Source organism: Triticum dicoccoides, chromosome 1B (genome assembly GCF_002162155.2).
Source record: "Triticum dicoccoides isolate Atlit2015 ecotype Zavitan chromosome 1B, WEW_v2.0, whole genome shotgun sequence".
Classification (NCBI taxonomy): domain Eukaryota; kingdom Viridiplantae; phylum Streptophyta; class Magnoliopsida; order Poales; family Poaceae; genus Triticum; species Triticum dicoccoides.
Genome location: NC_041381.1, coordinates 322,178,588 through 322,203,509, shown reverse-complemented (window position 1 = coordinate 322,203,509; position 24,922 = coordinate 322,178,588). Strand labels below are relative to the sequence as shown.

At 45.5% G+C, this 24,922-nt stretch overlaps 1 protein-coding gene across 1 annotated transcript; it reads left to right on the top strand.

Moving 5' to 3' along the window:
* The first annotated feature begins 4,236 nt into the window (after positions 1-4,236).
* On the top strand, positions 4,237-7,864 carry LOC119332913 (probable cytokinin riboside 5'-monophosphate phosphoribohydrolase LOGL10). The gene is made up of 7 exons (XM_037606005.1): positions 4,237-4,529; positions 4,982-5,079; positions 5,198-5,228; positions 6,513-6,612; positions 6,970-7,040; positions 7,134-7,277; positions 7,368-7,864. Exons 1-7 carry the CDS (start codon positions 4,428-4,430, stop codon positions 7,446-7,448), a joined length of 627 nt encoding a protein of 208 aa, XP_037461902.1. The 5' UTR covers positions 4,237-4,427; the 3' UTR covers positions 7,449-7,864.
* Positions 7,865-24,922: the final 17,058 nt, after the last annotated feature.

The window sequence follows — 24,922 nt, the reverse complement described above, 5'->3', positions numbered from 1 at the left end:
CCAACAAATACACCGCAAAAAGACTTACATCATATGGATCTCCAAGAGACCATTGTATTGAGAATCAAGAGAGAGAGAGGAAGCCATCTAGCTACTAACTACGGACCCGTAGGTCTACAAAGAACTACTCACGCATCATCGGAGAGGCACCAATGGACATGATGAACCCCTCCATGATGGTGTCTAGATTGGATCTTGTGTTTCCGGAACTTTCGACGGATGGAATTGATTTTATGAATGGTGGCGGTTTTATGAATTGGGGTCCCCAATTGTGGTGGTTTTTTGCAATTTACTCAACAATCCGTGAGATATCTGAAGGATCCATTTTTTGACACACCCACTTGGGTTGGCATCCCAACATATTTAGCATTCAAAGCCTCATTATTTACCTGGATTATGCCTTTTAGCTCATCATGAGTATTCCTTGTACAAAATGTTGCAAAGGCTAATAGGACGAAATTAAGTTAGAAGATTTAGATTTTTCATCTTGGGTATCAAGACAAGAATGGTGTCATTAATGGATTCTGCCGACACCGAACCATTGATTATCCTCAAGACGGACCTCGACACCACACAAATCCCAATGATGTTGGAAAAAATGCGCCGGAAATCCTCAACACCCAGTGCCTTTGAAGGGAACATTTGGACACGTGATTTCTTTATCCCGTCCCCAATATAAGCTGCTATTAACATCTCATTCATCGCCTCAGTCACCTTCTACGACACAATATTCAACACATGTGCCATGCCATGTACCCCTTCTGAGGTATATAGTGCAGTATAGAAACAACACGTCTAAGTCTATCACATGCAACATTCCAACTGGATGGAACAATATGATGATTTGGAGTGGCATGTTCATCAACAATGATAGGTTCATTATGTGCATCAACATTTTACTTCACGGATGTATCACGTAAATCAGTAACATGCTCCACCTGATCAGTAGGCTGTTGCTCACTCGCAATAGGAACATTAGTAGATTGAACATCATGTAACATAGCAGATTCATTAAATATAAATTTCTGCTAAGAACAACCTTCTGTGTTTTAGGATTCAACAATTTAAAACCTTTAACACCAGCTTTATAACCAAGAAAGATGGACTTAACATCCCTAAGCTCCAACTTTCAATTATCAACATGAGCATAAGCAGTGCAACCAAAAACTCTCAGTTGGAATAATTAGGAGAATCATGCCATACCTCAATTGGAGTTTTCTTATTAAGAGCAATCGATGGTGAACGATTAATAAGATGACAAGCAGTGGAAGTGGCATCGGCCCAAAAACGCATATGCAAACCTGCATTAGTCAACATGCAACAGGCCTTGGAAATAATGCTCCTATTCATACGCCCAACAACACCTTTTTGTTGAGGAGTGGAACAGTGTAGTGTTTGACAATACCTTCAGACTTGTAATAATTCACAAATAGCTTAGAACATAATTCCATACCATTATAAGTGTGAAGTATTTTTATCTTCTTTTCAGTTTGTCTCTTAATTGTAATCTTCCACTCCTTAAATGTTGAGAATGCTTGATATTTATTCTTCAAGAAATAAGGCCAAACGTTTCTTGAGTAATCATTAATAAAAGTCAACATGTAACTAGCAGCACCTAGTGGGTTTCTGTGAGACAGTCCCCATAAGTTAGAATGCACATAATCAAGAATACCTTCAATTGTATGAGCCGAAGTGTTAAACTTCACCCTCTTGTGCTTGCCGAAGATATAATGCTCACAATTTTTTAAATTTTACAATTTCATATCCATCATAAAGACCTCTCTTATTTAACTCCGCCAAACCAAAATTCTCTATATGTCCAAGACGCATATGCCAAAGGTTAGTAGTATCACAATAAGAATTCTCTGAAATAGTTGGAATAGTGTTACCTAAAACCGTAGAACCTCGAAGGTAGTAAAGACCATTTGTTAAACTTAAATCAACTTCCATCACAATAAGAGAACCTTTGGTGACTTTCAAAATGCTATCTCCACCTGAATATTTGTATGCCTTTGGATCAAGGGTACTCAAAGAGATAAGATTTCTCTTCATCTTCGGAATATACCGAACATATGTGAAAGTTGCGATTGTGTCATCAGACATCTTGATTCAAATGGAACCTATGCCTTCAATCTTGCATGATGAATTATTAGAAAAAACGGAACCAAAAGAAGTGGTGGAATCAAAACTACTAAACCAATCTCTATGTTGGCGCATATGATAAGTACATGCAATGTCAAGTACCCACTCATTATTGGTCTTAGCACATCCAGCAATAACCATAAGAGCATCATCGGAACTATCATCATGAGCACATTAGCAGAATTGTCACCTTCTTTGTTACCTTCTGGTTTATATGTGTCATTCCTCTTTTCCTTGTTCTGCAACTTGAAACACTCTGAGATGTCGTGCCCGTCTCTCTTGGAATATCTGCAACACTACTTTCTTGCCTCTGGAATGCGATCGGCCCATGTACCCGCTCTTACTTTTGCCTCTGTTTTCATGACGTGAGTTCTTCTCCTTCGTCCCGCAGGTAACCTATGCAGGAATAGTTTTGCTTCAGATGCATCTTGCTCATGAGATCTTAGTCGGGTCACGATTTCTGCTTGAGTGGCTCGATCTGACTGGGTGTCGCCCAGATCAGACGATCTGGTGATTCAGGGCCTGCTCGGTCGCGGCAGTATGGGTCTGTGGTGCAAGTTGGTTGCGCCGCTGGGAACGCGCTGCTTCTGCAGCTCCCTCGTTTGGCGGCCTCTGGCTGATGCAGCGGGTCCTGGAGGGATTTCTGACCAAATTTGGTGCTCTATGAACCAGAGGCTATGAAGAGGCTTGGTCGGTGACTGGTTTCCACGGTATGCATGGTGAATCCTCGATGGGATGGAGGTCTGTGGTGGTGCCGTTCTGGGCAGACATTTGGTGTGCTCCGGGCTCGCACCGCTAGTGGTGCTCCGGCAAGATCTATGTGGGGCAGCATGTGGCGTCTATTGGTTCTGATTTGGTGGTGGTGTGTTGGGGACTTCGTTCCCTCACATAGGTGTTCATCTCTCTCGATGAAAGTCTTGTTCGACCTTGGTCGGGGCTGGTAGCGAATGATGCCTTTGGGTATGGTTGTCCTTGTTGGGGGCGTCATCGAGGGGATCCACCACCTCTTCCATCCTCAAGATCTTGCGTCCCGGCGAAAACCGTGATCCTCTTGATTTGATCGATGATGGTGGCGTCCATGGCGTTGTTACTCTGTTGGAAGCATCGTCTTGGAGTCAAGCCTTGGACCGAGCCTCGGGTTAGTGGTGGTGTATTTGGTCATGAGCGGGCATCGATTTGGTGAGCGTGGAGTCGATGGTGGTGCATCCCGCTAGGACTTGTTGCCTGGCCGACGGTGGTGGGCTGCAGGAGCACCGTTCACATGCAAGGGGCGCCAGGTGAGTTATGTTAGCCATCCTCTTGGGATAGGAGCAGCATATGTTTTGCTCTATCGGACATATCGTTCCTCTTTGATGTCGTCAAGGTTGCAGATATGCTTGTGGCAACCCGGACTAATACGACAGTTTTTGTTGTGCACTTTGGTAGCAACGAAGAAGTTTGAGTGTCCGGCTGGGTATGTTCTGGGGTGTTGACCTTTCTGGCGTTTTGTATGTTTATGGTGCTTTAGACCTAGTCTGGCTAGGTGTTGTTTATGTTTTCGTCCGGTTTTCCTTGATAAACCGACCAGTCATTTTTTATTTTTATTTTTTTGAATTTTCGGACCAGTCCGTTTCTTTCTTTTTTTTGGCGCTCGTCTTTTTACGGTGCATTCCTTCTTTGTGAGTGTTTCTGTGATACTCATTTCTAATCAATGGATTTGGTAGCTCTTCAGCCAACGTTTAAACTATTATTTTTTTGGGTGGAAGCTTGAGAAATTATCTGTCAATTGGTCATACGATTCTATTTCTACTCCCCTTGTATGCGAGCCTAAACGACCCAAGGAGGATAATCCCCGTCCCGCTTTGATAAGGTGAGTCACCCGTGCATTGCATCCATTGACAGACAGCCCATCCTGTTGTCCATTTCACGGAAAAGCCCTCGCCATCGTCACTACGCTACGCTGGGTGGATCCGTGGATGGATGGATGGATGGAGTGTTTTTCGTCCATGTGCGCGCATTTATTTTGCTTCCCTTGCGTAGCATCCGTCCCTTTCAGCTCCCCATTCTATCTTCTCTCTCCCCTCCCCACTATTATATAGCCATGGGTGGCGCACTGCCTCCCTCCCTCCATCCACAAGCCCGGCCTTCCTTCCTTCCTTGTGTTTGTGCTAGCAGCGCACGCACCCCACACCACCACCAAGACAATCACCCTCCAAGCGCGACTCCTGCTTTTGCTTGCTTGCTTGCTAGAGTGAAGCACCACCTACCCAGGCAGCAGGCTAGCTAGTGAGAGGAGATAGAGAGCGATGAGGCAGTCGAGGTTCAAGAGGATCTGCGTCTTCTGCGGCAGTAGCCAGGGCAAGAAGAGGAGCTACCATGACGCCGCCATTGAGCTCGGCAACGAGCTGGTAACCATGCTTTACTAGCCACACTCATCGCTCTCCGTATCTCTACCTACCTTGGTTATTCTGTCCACGGCTTCGTGGCGACATCATGCGCGTGCGTAGTCGTCACACCATACTTCTGAACCGGCCGGGCCGGGTAGTCACTCACACCAATACTAGTATGAATTTGCAATTTACTTTGAGCCACATCTTTTGTCAAAATTCGACCGGTTTCCTTCCTCCACCGCAATTCCACAGAAGCCATTCCTCCCCTGTGCTCGTCAAACATCGCCGGCCCCACCGCATTCACGCCTCCATTAAATCGAAATTAAATCATACTCCCTCCGTCCCCGTCCTCTTGATCGATCGCGCTCAAGAAGCATGTTTCATCTGTACCGGCCGTTGAGGAGGAGTTTAACCGCGCGGTTTATTTGAATTTATTTACTGGGTGGTGACTTGGCACCTTGTTGTGGCAGGTGGCGAGGGGCGTGGACCTGGTGTACGGCGGCGGAAGCATCGGGCTCATGGGCATGGTGTCTCAGGCGGTGCACGACGGCGGCAGGCACGTCATAGGGTACGTAACAATCTCAGCTCTCGCTCCATCTGTATGGAGATGTTTTTGTTCTCGGCTAGCTAGCCTGGTGGATGCATGTGCTGATCACTTGTTTTGTCATCTTGTTGTCCATGCGCAGTGTCATTCCCAAGACCCTCATGACCCCAGAGGTATGTCCGCTACTCATGCATGTCTACAACTACTAGGAGGGAATATCCTGTGTACTAGATGCATGCTTTTAAATTAATTAATTAATTAACTGGAGATTCGCAGAAAAAAAAAACATCAAAGAACGTAGTAGTATCTCGCTAATTTTGAAGCTGAAACTCGATTTGCTTTTCGAGATAATCAGACAAAATTGGACAGTGCGGAAACCAGCAGCAGCATGTACTAGTAGGAACTTCCCACGCGTACCAAACAGACCGACATTCTCCGCCGTCCATGGCCTGGCGTGGCTCGTCCGAAAGATCTTGGACATGCCATGACAGTTGGGTCCCCGTTCGTACCTGCAGCTTGCAAACGCTTGCTTCTGTTGGACCCAATCATGGCAACGTGCTCACGTTCGGGAGTTGTTTATGTCGTGGCTGTTAGTGTTAGGGCGTAGAGTCACTAATAATCAAATGGGCTTGGGAGTTTGAAGCACTCCTGCCGGTGCTGCAGTCCCAGGGGACACGGCACTTGGGTGTGCAAAAGAAAAGAATACCCTCTACTACTCCTACCTGGAGGAGTAGTAGTTGTGATCAAGAGGTACTAGCAGTATGCTTTTGGCACAAATCCAGATCTCGGCGTGAGGATAAACTACTACTACTAGCAGTGCAAAAAGCGCAGCTGTACACTAGTAGTAGTAGTAGAGCAATCTCTTGCCACCAAAAGCCTTGCCATGGCAGCATATTGGGTTATTGGCACCATCTCCTTTCTAATCTGCCTGCTAGGGGAAAAGAGATGTTGCCTTCTTTGGCTGCCCGGCCCTCATGTTTTCTTCAGAATAATGTGTTTCCATGATACGCACTAGGGTTGCCGTATTGTGGTTTATCCTCTACTACTACTATGTCACATCACTGGAAACAATTAAATCGTGGTTCAGAGGGCTCTCACGTTCATGCATATCCAGAGGCATTCTTCTTTTGTGCTGGTTGTGGTCCTCCGCTTCCTGCTTGTCCTTTCACCCTTGCCCAAGGAGGTAAAAGGAGAGTTGATATTTGAACCATCTAATGGCATTTTTGGTCCCCTTCGAGCACAATCATGCCCATCTTGGGAATGTGCTACTAGTAGTGTTTGTCTCCGCAAAATACCGAGTACGTACGTACTAGAGTGTATCACCAAACACAAAGAGACCAAGCATCATGGCACGACAGAGCCTCATTTCTCGTGTTCCCTTTGCAGCATAGCATGGCTGATGAGGTCATGAGGTGAGCTGCAAAACAACCTTAATGTTTTCTCTGTCTCTGTTTCAGATAAGCGGTGAGACGGTGGGGGAGGTGAGGGCAGTGGCGGACATGCATCAGAGGAAGGCAGAGATGGCAAGGCACTCTGACGCATTCATAGCCCTGCCTGGTGAGTCACACACACAAACTCAGCACACACATGTAACGATATTACCTCGCCTGGATCAGGATCAGGATCAGGATCAGTTGAATATATAGAACATTCATTGCTGTACAGAAATCAATGGCAGGTTACAGTCAAGTGGTAGGTCAGGCTGTAACTTGGGCATTCTTCACATGTCTATCCAAACAATGAAAGCTAGCTCCAGATCCCATGCATGAATCTGGGTCCAGCTAGCAGGTGTAAATTCCCAATAATTGGTGCAGACGTTCTAGTAGTAGCATCACCCCCACCGAGTTGCACGTCGTGTTGTGCGATGTACAACGAACCAGTAGCAGATTATTCATGTGGATTGTGTCAATGCAGGAGGATATGGTACACTGGAGGAGCTGCTCGAAGTGATTACATGGGCGCAGCTTGGCATCCATCACAAGCCGGTACGGGCTGCCACTGTCCTTTTGTCGATCCTTCCTTGAGGTTGAAATTGAAAATTGTCTGAAAACGAACGCCATGTTCCTTGCTTGCTTCAGGTTGGGCTGCTGAACGTGGACGGGTACTACAACTCGCTGCTGACTTTCATCGACAAGGCCGTGGAGGAAGGGTTCATCAACACCAGCGCGCGCCGCATCATCGTGCTCGCCCCCACGGCGGAGGAGCTCATGGAGAAGCTCGAGGTACCTACATATTCTGACCCTGAACCTGAACCTGAACTCGCGCGTATAAAATTCTGCGTCTCACCGATGAGACTGTTTGTTTCTGTTCAGGACTACGTGCCTTACCACGACAGGGTGGCGTCGAAGCTCAACTGGGATATAGCGGCGGAGATAGGGCACCTAGGGTACTGACCAAGACGTTGTGGCTGCAGCCAAGGGCGAGGCCGGCCAGCCGGTTGCCATGCATGTGTTTAACTCTGATGATGATGATGCGGATTTGGAGTGCAAGATTGATGAAGGGGTTTCCGTTGTTTGATTGTTGTTGTAGTAGTAGCAAATTATGCGAGCGTGCGTGCGTTTTGTATATGTTGTGCTTCCATCGGGGACAGCTCAAGGATATTGTAAAACCTGACCGGTTTCAACCTCCCTATTAGAGCATCGCCGTCCATCTCTACCTGCTTAATTAGTACTACTACAGCTGCTGGTATCAGTCAATATATTGTTAGTTTTTCAAGGTTGTGAATCCATTGACAACAACATGTACTATAGCAGTGTGCACAACTTTGGTCAGTCAGACTGAGAATTGAATCCAGAGGTGTTTGTGTTTCTCTAAACCATTACCCCTACGCTATGGTTTGTTTTGTGTCTTTCATATCAGTATCTGGTTTTCACTTGGTTTTTCTTATATTATCGAGAGATGCATGACTTTGGGGTCCTGTTTTCTCTTGTTTCCATTGCATGTCGTTGTCTGATATATTAGAAGATTGTAACCGAACGGTACAAGAAAGGCCGAAAATGCTGAATGGAAAGATGAGCACCATGGAGGCCCAATTTGAAAATTTTGAAATTCATACTTATACATTTTGAAACCTTTTCCCAATACACATACACCCTAATGTATATGTGTGTAAATTTTCATGATGAAATGCGTTAAAATGAGAGCTACAAAAAAATGTGACTTTTCAACACATACACTGTTCATTTTCAAACTCCTTTATTTTGTGGCTCACAATCTAACGCATGAAATACATGAATATACATTACATTCTCTAAATGTGTATAATTTTTAGAAATTGTTTAAATTGCAAAGTTTGAATTTTTAAATTTTTCGGCCTCCAATGTGACCTACTCAAGAGTCAAGAAAGACAAAATCAATAGGTGCCAGGGCCGAGGGATCAAAGCCAGGCCTCCGTGATCATCACTGGTTACAGGGTGTTGCACTAACTACACGACATCCCCGATGCAAAACAAACACTAAAAGCCTATCTCTAAATGTGTCACATCCCGCATCGAAACAACTCAACCTCAGAGGCAATCTGATGGCATGGCTTGCAAGCAATCTTGTTCCTTTCCTTCCAAAGCATCCACACGGTGAGGAGGATGACGGAGTCAAAACCTTTTTGTGCATGTCGAGGAACCAACGAGCGGGATGTGGCCCACCACTAGACGAGAACGCAGGTCGGGCTCGGGGTGAAGTGGGTAATGCCACAATGGGAGTGGGTGGAGTGCTAAACCTCACGAGCGAAACACAACGTTCTTAGTAATCACCTTTTCTTAATAGTACGGTTGTCCTATGACTCAAAAGAAACCAAAACAAAACTCCGGGTCTTGGGATAACCACGCCTTTTCCCATTTTGAAAAGTGGGGTGGTCAACCATCTCCATATAAAACATTCGAAAGGCCAATGAACATAGATAAACTTTAATAATCATCATTAGTCTTGCTAACCACATGTCATCACATCAAAATACCACTAGGGATTGAATGCACTTTCAATAACTCGCCGCCAAAAGACCTGAATTTTGGTAGGACCTTTGTTTCATAGAGATTTCCAAACTTTTTCACCACTGTTCAAACTACCAGCCATATCATTCACTATTGACGCTTTGGTTACTCACATCGTTTTTTGCCACTTTGCATACTTTTTCCAAGCGAGCCTGGTTGAGCTAACGCAGGCAATAAACCAACATTTGCATGTTGATTTTTTGCCTGCATCCCTTTACCCTGCATCGTAGCAACGACTCTACGCATTGTGTTTTGCTTGCTCGCATTGGCTCGGCTCAGACTACTGCACGTTGTTTGGTTGCATACAGACAACGAGGTCTAGCTACCGTGTACCCTACCTGGTGAGCTTTTCAACTACCTCTACACACGATCACACCAGTAGAACAACACTGCAATCACGACAAACTGAATGATGTTGATGAAGTTCTTCAACCCAAATTGTCGATCCGACTTGCCAAGTTCAACACTGCATGCCTACTTGAGCACGGCCTTGGAGTAAGCATCTGCTGTTGCCTGCTTACTCTTAAACCCTCTGTGGCGGCTGTTTTTGTAACTCGCCACTTGTTCATCGCATGCTTCCCATGAACTATAAACCCCTCGAACCCTCCCTCGGAACACCACATACCAATTGTCTTAGCATGGTAGAAGAGCAACAATTCTAGGAGCAAGCAATGGAGCCCTAGGTTCCCCTCGTGATCAACGTGGCTCATGATACCAAGATGATGTAGGGTAGAACCCTAGGTGCCCGATCTTTCATGAAATGGAGGGGATCCCCTGAAGAATGTGAAGAACACGAGGAGAAATGCGAGGGAAATCACGAGGGGAAATGAGAGGAAACACTCAAATCGACAAGAAATGATCACACATGTGCTAGATCCATGAACACAAAGAGTGATACATGATCCAAAGTCAACAAAGGGCGATACAAACGGTAACTAGTTCATCTTCGTGAGGAGGCCTTGAGTCCGCGAGGGATCTTCCTGTGAGGGGTCGTGAATCCAAGCGTGGATCTTCTCCGTAGAGGTTGCGGTCTCTCGATGGAGGAGAACCACATGGATGAGCAAAGCTCTATCTCTAAAATGAGCTAAACCTATGCTAACCCTAAAAATGGGGAGGAGGAGGTCTATTTGTAGTCTAAGCCACGAAGGGGTAAGTGAGGGTGCGGAATGGGTACATGGGCCTCGGCCCGAGTCATGCGCGCAGTCCCGGATGATCTGGATGGGGGTCTGGATGATCCAGGCATGTCCGGATGGTCTGGCTTCACGTAGAGGTTTCACGGGCTCTGTGACTTGCGATCCGGGCGGGGGACCGACGGATCCAGGCATCGGGGATCCAGATGATCCGGACGGAGTCCCGGAGGATCCGGCTTCAAGTGAAGCCTTCGGGTGTCTTAGGCGCAGTCCCGGACGATTTGGGGGAGGGTCCAGATGACCCGGCTGAGCCCGGATGATCCGGATGGCCGTCCGGACGTCCGACCTGGCTCCAGCAGTCGTTCTATCTTCTTCTTCCTCCTTTCTTACGTCTTCTCTTCCATGCCTCCCTCGCTGATGGTGTAGATGTACGCTTGTGCTCGCACTCCTCCTCGACATGCATGAAGCTCTGACAATACCTATGCAGGCAGACGAGAGAAGTGTCAAGTAGTATACCATCCTCGAAAGGGTCAAGTGAACACGTGTGAAATATATGATTCACCTTTGTGTATGTGAAGTAGATGTCGCACGTGTAACTTGCAAAACGGACTCTTGACATGGTGATGTCCGTAGGATGCTCCGCATCATCCCCTCCCCGTTGGGAAAGATCCGACCTCGGATCGAAAACCAAATCACCATGGGAAAGAGATGGCATCCCGTGTAGAAGTGGACGATCACCAAGTACTCGTCATCTTGAAGCTCGAAATGGACAATCTCCAATGTCGCACCATTTAGTGATTCCTTCAAAAGGAGCAAGAATAACAAACACTTGGAAAAACATATGTGGTTAGCATTAGTGCAAAACCAAGCATTCAAGTGGTGATTCACCCAACAAGTGTCGTCACCAAGCATATCATGTGGTGTAACAAAGTATTGTGACATGGCATGTAAGCACATAAATTGAGCACAATCAAGGACATCATGGAAACAAGCATGTAAATGTGAGGTAGAGATGCACATATGTGTGACAAGAGAATAAGCATCTACCCCAAGGTCATAGCAAGCATTCACAAATCGCTCAATGAAATGTCTACGGTAGGCATAGAATCATTCACAACACCAAATAAAATGGAGGGTCTAAGCACATGGTCAAGTGCAAGACAATCCAAGTATAACGTGCATAGGGTGTAGTGAGCAATGGTTTGTCATGTGTGAGGCAATCAAGTCAATCATGTGACAAGCAATGGGACATGGCATATGTGAAAGAATGATATTGGTGCAACCAACCATATGATAGGCGCAAGTAATGCACAAGTCGGATGCAACATACAAGGTATATATATATCATGATGCATGGAAATATGAAAAAGGAAAGTCAAAGCAAGATCTCTAACATGTGCGCAATCAAGTAGTCCAAGATGACCAATAAGTCTCATGGTGCAAGCAACACAAGTAGTATGATCCGGAATATCCATGCTCAAGAAAGATGTCACCTTGAAGGCGTGTCCTTGTGCATCCTTCACAATACCTAAGCACAAGAAAATGAGGTGTAGAAGCGAGTTGTGGTAGAATGTATGAGGCTCGCTCTCAAGAGCTCGAATGGTCAACTTACATGAATTAGAAGTTGACACCAAGTCAAATTATCCTACATATGCACAAAAGAAAGCAAACAACGTATGTGCATGGTAGATAAACACATCATCGTCCATCATGATGGTTCTCTTCTCTTGCACATAACCATTATTAGCACAAGTGCATCAATAATATGATGCAACAATGGTGATATTCATGGAACTAGGTATATGGTGCAAAGAAGTAATACAAGCATGCTTCACAAGAAATATGACAAAATCTCCAAATATATGCGAGAATGCTATGGGGGCAATCTCATTAGTAAGACTAAAATCATTGTTGCACTCAATACATGGCGAATCATCTAGCATGAGAGAGGCAACATATGGAGATATATGACAAGAAGCAATAGCAATCATGTGCAAAGCATGGGAATGGTTGTCATCAACCGCATGGAATGAGCAAGTATGAATCATGGGTGATGCAACATAAACAAGCATATCAATAATGTCGCGCAAACTAGTGGAGCGAAGATGCAAAACACTAGGGGAGATCATGGCAATCATGTCATGTGAGAAAATAGTAGGCATAGGCAATGCACATGACATATCGCAAGCACGAACACGAAGCAAGATCATAGTATCGTCATGGGTATTGGGTACAAATGGAACATGGCAATAACAAGGAATATCTCCACCAAGCTTGCAAATACACATACAAGTACTAGAATCCATGATCATGTGGAATGCGAAGCATGGGTCACAAATGCATGTCAAAGGCATAGGAATGAGCATATCATGCAAAGTGAACATGGCAAGATGGGCATAGAATATATAATGGCCAATAACCCATAACCATGTGAGGGCCATGTAGAAGAGGTGCACTGAGGGAACAATGGGAATGAAAATCCACGGAATCCCAAATCATCATTGCTCTCTAGAGCTCGTTTCGTCAACTCATGGGATTGTGAGGTTGACAAGTATTCATGGGAACCTACACAAAAGAGACACAAACCAAAGAAAGTGTATGTGTGGTAAATGTACACATCATCCATCATGATGTGTATGTGCACGTGTGAGCTAGCACAAGATAAGCATCGCTTAAGGAAATTTTATGCATGGTATAAGAACATGCCATCCATCATGAAAGAATAGTTGTTATGTATAACACGATGGCTATGCAAATTGAGCATACAAATATATGGCATATCAATATCATGTTCATTCATGGGGAGCATATGGTGCACACAAGTATTGGGATCATGCAATGGATGGGAGTGATCAAAATCTCCTAAAATGTATGAGGAAACTATGAGGGTCTCCTCATGAGCAGTATTGGAAACATCATATGGAGAAAATGGACAACATCCAAAACAATGCATATCGTTAGCTAGGTGGTCATGGCATGGCATATGAGATAAATGATGCAAAGGGAGCATATCAATATCATCACAAGAAAAACAAATGCCAATAACCATTGGCTTGTCATCTATGCCATAAGTGCAAATTGGGTTTATTTTAATGGCATGTGCATAGTCACTATGATGAGATTGCAAATATGACATATGGTTGATCTCATGCATAGCATATGAAAAGTCAAGAGGATTGTCAAACATGATGTGACCGAGAGAATGTGACGCCCTCGATTCAACCGTACACTAATCATACACGCAAATGTGTACGATAAAGATCAAGGACTCACGGGAAGATATCATAACACAACTCTAGACACAAAATAAAATAATACAAGCTTTATATTACAAGCCAGGGGCCTCGAGGGCTCGAATACATAAGCTCGAATACACAAGAGTCAGCGGAAGCAACAATATCTGAGTACAGACATAAGTTAGACAAGTTTGCCTTAAGAAGGCTAGCACAAAAGCATCTACGATCGAAAAGGCAAGGCCTCCTGCCTGGGAGCCTCCTAACTACTCCTGGTCGTCGGCGTCCATCACGTGGTAGTAGGCACCCTCGGGGTAGCAGCAGTCGTCAAAGGTGGCATCTGGCTCCTGGACTCCACCGTCTGGTTGCAACAACCAGAAAGAAGAAAGAAGGGGGAAAAGGGGGAGCAAAGCAACCGTGAGTACTCATCCAAAGTACTCGCAAGCAAGGATCTACACTACATATGCAACATTATCAAAGGAAGGCTGTATATGTGGACTGGGCTGCAAAAATGCCAGAATAGAGAGAAGGCCTAGTCCTATCGAAGACTAGCATCTTCTGGAAACCACCATCTTGCAGCAAACAGGAGGGATTAGAGTAGCATAAAGTAAAGTAGTAGTAGTGTTATCAACCTCGGCCAGAGATCCTTTCTCGACTCCCTGCGAGAAAGCAATCCCAGAGCCATACTATCCAGTTATCACCTCATATCCAAGTCTCATCTCAAGTATCCAGTTCTAGTTGTATCGATCGGGATACAACTCCAAGTATCCGTTACCGTAGGACAGGCTATGCATAGATTAGTTCTTCCCTGCAGGGGTGCACCAACTTACCCACCATATTCGCTTAACTCCGGCCGGACACACTTTCCTGGGTCATGCCCGGCCTCGGCCAAACAATACGCCGCAACCCGACCTAGACTTAACAGAGAGGTCAGCACGCCGGACTAAACCTATGCCCCCAGGGGTCATGGGCCATCTCCCTGGGAACTCCTGCACGTTGCATACGCGGCCGGTGAGCAGTCCTAGCTACCTCCTTGAAAAAGGTAGGAGCTTACCAGTCCAACCCGGCGCGCGCCACTCAGTCGCTGACGTCTATTAAGCTTCGGCTGATGTATACGACGCAGAACGCCCATACTATGCTCACGTGATGGTTAGTGCTATCAGGCCAGAGGCCCCTCGGATCAAATATCCAAATCGTAGTGGATTAGGAACGCGCGGTAACAAGCAGAGACTCACGAAAGATGTGACCCCGTTGCCCCGTCTCGAGGACTTGCGACAAGGGCTAAGAATGCCCGGCCACGCCTCGTAATTATCTCACGGGCACCTTCCAGGTCAACCCGACTCCACATCACACGCAATTATGCTCGCGCGGGTACCCCTCATGGTCGACCCGTCTTTAGTAACATGGTTCAGTGTCAAGTCATAGTAACCATAGTAACCGTGTGTCCAAACATCAAGGGGAAAACCCGAGGAATCACCCACGGTGAATTCCAGTCGATGTAATCATCAAGGTGAACGTAAGAGGAATCACCCCCGAGGTTCACACTTGAGGGGTTGCACGACAGAGTCGTATCAGAAGTGGTTAAGGCGGAATCACCCTCGATGACCACGACCGGATAACTACACTACAGGGTTAACATCAGAAGTGCTGTAGAGGTCTCACCCTCGGCACTCGATAGTAACCCAGCAGTGTCGAGCAACTAAGGGGAAAGTGATGTGCGGTGCCGGGGCCTGGTCTTCGATCCCGTTGATCGGGTCTTCGGTGATGAAGCAGGGGCAACAAGAACAAGGTGGGGGTCACTGATGGATCACTAACCAACCTATACTAAGAAGTTTAGGATAAGCAGGTAAGGTACAACAGCAGATACAAAAGTAGGCTATGCATCAGAATAGGAGCAATCAATAACAGTAGCAAAATCTAATGCAAGCATAAGAGAATGGAATGGGCGATATCGGGATGATCAAAGGGGGGGCTTGCCTGGTTGCTCAGGCGAGAAGGAGGGGTCGTCGGTGACGTAGTCGATCACAGGGGCATCGGCATCGTCACGGGGTCTATCGAAGAGAAGAGGGGGGAGAAACAGTAAATACATAGCAAGCAAGTGCATAAAAGGACAACAATTAGAAATAGACGTGTTCTAACGCGGTGCTACACGATACCGGCGAGGGGGAAGTCAACCGGGAATGTTTTCCCGGTTCCGGACCTGTGTCAGACAGATGACCGGAGGGGGAATGTTCCATGTTCAGCATGCTAGGGGCATGTGACAGGTATGTGGTTGGCGTAATCGGGTTCGTCTCGTCGTTCTGAGCAACTTTCATGTATAAAGTTTTTCCAACCGAGCTACGGTTTATTTTCTATGAATTTTCAAAGATTAAACCATTTTCTGGAATTATTTTATTATCTAAATCAACATTATCCAGAACAGTAGTGGATGACGTCAGCATGACGTAGAGGTGATGTCAGCAGTCAATAGGATGGTTGACTGGGGTCAAACCTGACCTGTGGGTCCAGTGGGACCCACATGTCAGCGACTGCGGCACTAACAGTTGATTAAATTGACTAACAGAACTAATTTGGGGAGTGGGCCCCACTAGTCAGTGACTGATTAGCGATTAAAACTACTTAACAGATTAATTAACATTTTATTTATTTATAAAACCAGTTAATTAGCGCGGGGCCCACATGTCAGTGGGCAGAGTGCCCAGTCAGCAGTTGACCCAGTCAGCTGGGTCAACTAGGATCCGCGGGGCCCAGCGACAGTGTCACAGGGGGGCCACTTGCCAGGTCACATCGGCGACGACCGGAGACTTGACGCCGGCGACCAAAACTGCGGCAGCGCAGCCTCGGATGTGGCCGGAAAAACGTGTTCCGACCACCGTTTTGCTCGCACTTCGGCGCGTTCTAAAGCAGAGACCAAACCGCGTCGCACTATGGCGGTCTCGCGGCCAGGGAGGCTCTACGGCGACGACGGCGAGCACGTCGGCGGCGGAGCTCGCAGGTGCGCTACGGGGAGGCAGCTGCGGTGCGAATTTGCGCGCGCATTCGGGCTCATTCAAACGCTTGGGACGTCACCGCATCGTTCTAACCCAACGGCGCCGACTATGGGGGGTCGGAAGCGACAGCAGTGACAGGTTCGGGCGGCGGACAAAAAAAATGGCGCGATGGCGAGCTAGCTACAATGATGCATAAGGCGTGAGGAGAGGAAAGGAGGGAGGGAGGAGCTCACCGAGCGGTCAGTTTAGTAGCAGCAGAGCTCGATGCAAATAGGGGCGCGTCGGTGGTCGACGGGGAGGCGACCTCAAAGCCGAAGACATGGGGCCTCTCCGGCTCCTGCTGTTGGGCGATAGGACGAGGCCGAGGCCCGTGCAGCTACTGAATGCCCTGGCGCAGCCCGGGGTAGCGCCGGAGCGCGCGAATGACGGTAGGCGGCGACAGGAGGTTCGGTGAGGCGGGGGATCTGAGGAGGGAAGGCCGAGAGGGAGAGGGAGGAGAGCGGAGAGGCGGGAGTGGCGGTAGGTGAGGGGGGAGGACTCGAGGTTTCCGGGGGCGTGGAGGCCTTATCCTCTCGCGGGGGTCGTCGCCGGCGAGGTGGTTCGGGGGCGACCAGCCTCCTGTAGCGACGCGCACCAGGGGAACAGTGGGGGAGACGACCGCGGCGGGGAGCTGGGCCTGGCCGGCTGGGCCTGTCTCTGTGGCCTTAGGCCCAGGGGCAGGGGGTTCCCTTTTCCTTTTTTTGCATTTCTATTTCTTTTCTCTTTTTACAGAATGCTTTGCAAATTTTTTGAGCTGCCAAAAGGATTCTGTAAAATGTAGGACTTGGCCACATAATTACAATGCAATGTTTGATACAGCCACAAAAAGTTTGGAAGAAGTTTGAATTAGATGGAATTTGCAAAAAGATGGAAAAGCAATTAATTTGCTGAGTGGCACTGTTTTAATTTGCTATAGTCCATCTTAGCTTGGAGGTGATGTTGTTTTCCTTAACAATCATTTGTTATGGAATTTTTACTAAATGAGGGACTATTTTGCAACAACTTTTGTGCAACTTCAAAAATCACTTGCAAATTGAATTTGATTCCAAAGTGGGATTTCAAATGAGATTTGAATCAAGGTGATTAAGCACTGTTTGAAAAAAAGATTAGCTTAATCACAGTGGGTTACTGTAGCATGACACTGGGGGTGTTACAATTATCGCAAGAATTCCTATGCAACATGGCATCACAACTAATAGACTCCACATGGCAATCATTAAACTCATCATAAATGGGTAAATTATCGCAGGGGGAAATCATACTAGCATAAGCATGGCAATAGGGGGATCAACAGCATGCAAGCAATTAGTGTCAAGAATGTCCACTAGTGGGACTAGAGCATCACCTTCACCTATGTTACCTTTTTCATTCCACTCAAGTGGTGTAGGTGAGGTGGGAAAGACCAAATGGTGCCCAATATCATCATCTTGATGGAACCATGTGGGGGGTGCATCATATTCCACCATGGACATTGTCTTGTCGAGGATTTATGCGTCATCATATATGGGACCTAGCACCAAATGACAAGACACAATAGAGGTAGAGGTTAAGTCGTTAGAAATCGTAGTAGCCTCACATGCCCTATCAACTATCACACTCTCTCCATGTGGTGGCTCACTCACTCCCTCAAAATAGGTGCACTCAAAGTCACATATGGTGGAGTCACTCATCTCACTCAAGTGGTGGGGGTTGTGGCTCTCCTCACATGGGAATTGGGGCAACTCATCATGTATAGGGCTAGTGGTGAAGTTTCTCTCACTCTCAATATGGTGGCACAAGTCACTCAAGTCGTCATCATACGTCACCGTGGTCGAAGGGAAAATCACATGCTCAACCATCTCGTCATTGTCACCATGGATGAAGGCCGAAGATGGCACATCATCACTCTCGCATCCTAAGATGGAAGCATCATCCTTTCTCGTCACCATGTCGTTCGCCTCCAAAGCTTGGTCCTCGAATGGCTCCGTAGTCGTAGTCGTCGCCGCACCATCTTGAAAAAGAGTCAAAGTAGACTCGGCATCATCAATGTGTTGGAGAATGTAGCATGCAATTTCAAAAAAATTCCTACAATCACGCAAAATCTATCTAGGAGATGCATAGCAACGAGAGGGGGAGAGTGTGTCCACGTACCATCATAGACCGAAAGCGGAAGCGTTTGTTAATGCGGTTGATGTAGTCGAACATCTTCATGATCCAACCGATCCAAGTACTGAACGTACGTCACCTTCGTGTTTAACACACGTTCAGCTCGATGACGTCCCTCGAACTCTTGATCCAGTAGAGGGTCGAGGGAGAGTTCCGTCAGCACGACGGCGTGGCGACGGTGTTGATGATGTGATCCGCGCAGGGCTTCACCTAAGCACTACGATGCTATGACCGAAGGAGCAAACTGTGGAGGGGGCACCGCACACGGCAAAGAGAACAATTGATGTGCCATTGGGGTGTCCCCTGCCCACGTATATAAAGGAGGAGAGGGAGGAGGCCAGCGGCCTAGAGGGGGCGCGCCAAGGGGGAGTCCAACTAGGATTCCCAATCCTAGTTGGTCTCCCTTTCCTCTTCCAAGAAGGGGAAAGAGGGAAGGAGAGGGAGAGGGAGAGGGAAAGAGGGGGCCATGCCCCCTCCCCTTTGTCCAATTCGGACTCCCTTGGAGGGGGGGGGGGCCCACCCTGCGGGCGACCCTCTCCTACTCCCTTATGGCCCATTAAGGCCCATAACTTCCCCGGGGGGTTCCGGTAACCCCTCGGTTCCCCGATAAATATCGGAAACGTCTCGAAACCATTTCGGTGTCCGAATACCTTCGTCCAATATATCAATCTTTACCTCTCGACCATTTCAAGACTCCTCCTCATGTCCGTGATCTCATCCGGGACTCAGAACAAACTTCTCTCATCAAAAACACATAACTCATAATACAAATCGTCATCGAACGTTAAGTGTGCGGACCCTACGGGTTCGAGAACTATGTAGACATGATTGAGACACATCTTCGATAAATAACCAATAGCGGAACCTGGATGCTCATATTGGCTCCTACATATTCTATGAAGATCTTTATCGGTCAAACCGCACAACAATATATGTTGTTCCCTTTGTCATCGGTATGTTACTTGCCCGAGATTCGATCTTTGGTATCATCATACCTAGTTCAATCTCATTACCGGCAAGTCTCTTTACTCGTTCCGTAATGCTACATCCCGCAACTAACTCATTAGTCACATTGCTTGCAAGGCTTATAGTTATGAGCATTACCGAGAGGGCCCAGAGATACCTCTCTGATACACGGAGTGACAAATCCTAATCTCGATGTATGCCAACCCAACAAACACCTTCGAAGACACCTGTCGAGCATCTTTATAATCACCCAGTTACGTTGTGATGTTTGATAGCACACAAGGTGTTCCTCCGGTATTCGGGAGTTGCATAATCTCATAGTCTGAGGAACATGTATAAGTAATGAAGAAAGCAATAGCAATAAAACTTAACGATCAATATGCTAAGCTAACGGATGGGTCTTGTCCATCACATCATTCTCTAATGATGTGATCATGTCCATCAAATGACAACACATGTCTATGGTCGGGAAACATAACCTTCTTTGATTAACGAGCTAGTCAAGTAGAGGCATACTAGGGACACCTTCTTTTGTCTATGTATTCACACATGTACTAAGTTTCCGGTTAATACAATTCTAGAATAATAAACATTTATATTGATATAAGGAAATATAAATAACATTTTTATTATTACCTCTAGGGCATATTTCCTTCAGTCTCCCACTTGCACTAGAGTCAATAATCCAGATTACATAGTAATGATTCTAACATCCATGGAGTCTTGGTGCTGATCCTGTTTTGCTCGTGTAAGAAGCTTAGTCAACGGGTTTGCAACATTCAGATCCGTATGTATCTTGCAAATCTCTATGTCTCCTTTCTTGACTTGATCGCGGATGGAATTGAAGCGTCTCTTGATGTGTTTGGTTCTATTGTGAAATCCAGATTCCTTCGCCAAGGCGATTGCTCCAGTATTGTCACAAAAGATTTTCATTGGACCCGATGACTAGGTATTACACCTAGATCGGGTATGAACTCCTTCATCGAGACTCCTTCATTTGTTGCTTCCGAAGCAGCTATGTACTCCGCTTCACACGTAGATCCCGCCATGATGCTTTTCTTGGAACTGCACCAACTGACAGCTCCACCATTCAATATAAATATGTATCTGGTTTGCTTAGAGTCATCCGGATCAGTGTCAAAGCTTACATCGATGTAACCATTTACGACAAGCTCTTTGTCACCTCCATAAATGAGAAACATATCCTCAGTCCTTTTTAGGTATTTCAGGATGTTCTTGACCGTTGTCCAGTGATACACTCCTGGATTACTTTGGTACCTCGCTGCTAAACTTATAGCAAGGCACACATCAGGTCTGATACACAGCATTGCATACATGATATAACCTATGGCTTAGGCATAGGGAATGACTTTCATTTTCTCTCTATCTTCTGAAGTGGTCGGGCATTGAGTCTGACTCTACTTCACACCTTGTAACACAGGCAAGAACCCTTTCTTTGACTGATCCATTTTGAACTTCTTCAAAACTTTATCAAGGTATGTGCTTTGTGAAAGTCCAATTAAGCATCTTGATCTATCTCTATAGATCTTGATGCCCAATATATAAGCAGCTTCACCAAGGTCTTTCATTCAAAAATTCTTATTCAAGTATCCTTTTATGCTATCCAGAAATTCTATATTATTTCCAATCAACAATATGTCATCCACATATAATATTAGAAATGCTACAGAGCTCCCACTCACTTTCTTGTGAATACATGCTTCTCCAAAAGTCTGTATAAAACCATATGCTTTGATCATATTATCAAAGCGTATATTCCAACTCCGAGAGGCTTGCACCCGTCCATAAATGGATTGCTAGAGCTTGCACACTTTTTTAGCACCTTTTGGATCGATAAACCTTCTGGTTGCATCATATACAACTCTTCTTTAAGAAATCCATTAGGGAATGCAGTTTTGACATCCATTTAACAAATTTCATAATCATAAAACGCAGCAATTGCTAACATGATTGGGACAGACTTAAGCATCGCTACGGGTGAGAAGGTCTCATCGTAGTCAACTTCTTGAACTGTCGAAAACCTTTCGCAACAAGTCGAGCTTTGTAGACAGTAACATTACCGTTAGCGTCAGTCTTCTTCTTGAAGATCCATTTATTTTCTATGGCTTGCCGATCATTGGGCAAGTCCACCAAAGTCCACACTTTGTTCTCATACATGGATCCCATCTCAGATTTCGTGGCCTCAAGCCATTTCGCAAAATATGGGCCCATCATCCCTTCCTCATAGTTCGTAGGTTCATCATGGTCTAGTAACATGACTTCCAGAATAGGATTACCGTACCACTCTGGTGCGGACCGTACTCTGGTTGACCTACGAGGTTCGTTAGTAACTTGATCTGAAGTTTCATGATCATTATTATTAGCTTCCTCACTAATTGGTGTAGGAATCACTAGAACTAATTTCTGTGATAAACTACTTTCCAATTCGGGAGAAGGTACAATTACCTCATCATTTTCTACTTTCCTCCCACTCACTTCTTTGGAGAGAAAATCCTTCTCTAGAAAGGATCCATTCTTAGCAACGAATATCTTGCCTTCGGATCTGTGATAGAAGGTATACCCAACAGTTTCCTTTTGGTATCCTATGAAGACGCATTTCTCCGATTCGGGTTCGAGCTTATCAGGTTGAAGCTTTTTCACATAAGCATCACAACCCCAAACTTTAAGAAATGACAGCTTAGGTTTCTTGCCAAACCACAGTTCATATGGTGTCGTCTCAACGGATTTAGATGGTGCCCTATTTAATGTGAATGCATCCGTCTCTAAAGCATAACCCCAAAATGATAGCGGTAAATCAGTATGAGACATCATAGATCACACCATATCTAATAAAGTACGGTTACAACATTCAGACACACCATTACGGTGTGGTGTTCCAGGTGGCGTGAGTTGTGAAAGTATTCCACATTGTTTCAAATGAAGACCAAACTCGTAGCTCAAATATTCGCCTCCACGATCAGATCGTGGAAACTTTATTTTCTTGTTATGATGATTTTCCACTTCACTCTGAAATTCTTTGAACTTTTCAAATGTTTCAGACTTATGTTTTATTAAGTAGATATACCCATATCTGCTCAAATCATCTGTGAAGGTCAGAAAATAACAATACCCGCCACGAGACTCAACACTCATCGGACTGCATACATCGGTATGTATTATTTCCAATAAGTCAGTAGCTCGTTCCATTGTTCCGGAGAACGGAATTTTAGTCATCTTGCCCATGCGGCATGGTTCGTAAGCACCAAGTGATTCATAATCAAGTGATTCCAAAAGCACATCAGCATGGAGTTTCTTCATGTGCTTTACACCAATATGACCTAAACGGCAGTGCCACAAATAAGTTGCACTATCATTACTAACTTTGCATCTTTTGGCTTCAATATTATGAACATGTGTATCACTATGATTGAGATTCAACAAAAATAGACCACTTAACAAGGGTGCATGACCATAAAAGATATTACTCATATAAATAGAACAACCATTATTCTCTGATTTAAATGAATAACCGTCTCGCATCAAGCAAGATCCAGATATAATGTTCATGCTCAATGCTGGCACCAAATAACAATTATTCAGGTCTTAAACTAATCCTGAAGGTAGATGTAGAGGTAGGATGCCGATGGCGATCACATCGACCTTGGAACCATTTCCGACGCGCATCGTCACCTCGTCCTTAGCCAATCTTTGTTTAATCCGTAGCCCCTGTTTCGAGTTGCAAATATGAGCAACAGAACCAGTATCAAATACCCAGGTGCTAGTATGAGCATTAGTAAGGTACACATCAATAACCTGTATATCAAATATACCTTTCACTTTGCCATCCTTCTTATCTGCCAAATACTTGGGGCAGTTCCGCTTCCAGTGACCAGTCCCTTTACAGTAGAAGCACTCAATTTCAGGCTTAGGTCCAGACTTGGGTTTCTTCCCGGGAGTAGCAACTTGCTTGCTATTCTTCTTGAAGTTCCCCTTCTTCCCTTTGCCCTTTTTCTTGAAACTAGTGGTCTTGTTAACCATCAACATTTGATGCTCCTTTTTGATTTCTACCTCCGCAGCCTTTAGCATTGTGAAGAGCTCAGAAATTGTCTTTTCCATCCCTTGCATATTATAGTTCATCACGAAGCCTTTATAGCTTGGTGGTAGTGATTGGAGAACTCTGTCAACGACACTATCATCAGGAAGATTAACTCCCAGCTGAGTCAAGTGGTTATGGTACCCAGACATTCTGAGTATGTGTTCACTGATAGAACTATTCTCCTCCATTTTGCAGCTATAGAACTTGTAGGAGACTTCATATCTCTCAACTCGGGCATTTGCTTGAAGTATTAACTTCAATTCTTGGAACATCCCATATGCTCCATGGCATTCAAAACGTCTTTGAAGTCCTGATTCTAAGTCGTCAAGCATGTCACACTAAACTATCGAGTAGTCATCAACACGCGACTGCCAGGCATTCACAATGTCTGCTGTTGCTGGCACAGGTGGTACACCTAGCGGTGCTTCAAGGACATAATTCTTCTGTGCAGCAATGAGGATAATCCTCAAGTCATGGACCCAGTCCGTGTAATTGCTACCATCATCTTTCAACTTAGATTTCTCTAGGAACACATTAAAATTCAAGGGAGCGGTAGCACAGGCCGTTGATCTACAACAACATAGATATGCAAAAAACTATCAGGACTAAGTTCATGATAAATTAAAGTTTACTAGACCATGGAGAACCTACGAACTATGGGGAAGCGATGATGAGCCCAGATTCTGTGAAATGGCTTGGGGCCATGAAATCTGAGATGGGATCCATGTATGAGAACAAAGTGTGGACTTAGGTGAACTTGCCCGATGATCGGCAAGCCATAGAAAATAAATGGATCTTCAAGAAGAAGACCGACACAGACGGACTGTCTACAAAGCTTGACTTGTCGCGAAAGGTTTTCGAAAAGTTCAAGAAGTTGACTACGATGAGACTTTCTCAGCCGTAGCGATGCTTAAGTCTGTCCGAATCATGTTACCAATTGCCGCTTTTTATGATTATGAAATTTGGCAAATGGATGTCAAAACTGCATTCCTGAATGGATTCCTGGAAGAAGAGGTGTATATGATGCAACCAGAAGGTTTTGTCGATCCAAAGGGTGCTAACAAAGTGTGCAAGCTCCAACGATTCATTTATGGACTGGTGCAAGCCTCTCGGAGTTGGAATAAATGCTTTGATAGTGAAAGCATATGGTTTTATATAGACTTTTGGAGAAGCCTGTATTTACAAGAAAGTGAGTGGAAGCTCTGTAGCATTTCTAATATTATATATGGATGGCATATTGTTGATCGGAAATGATGTAGAATTTCTGGAAAGCATAAAAGGA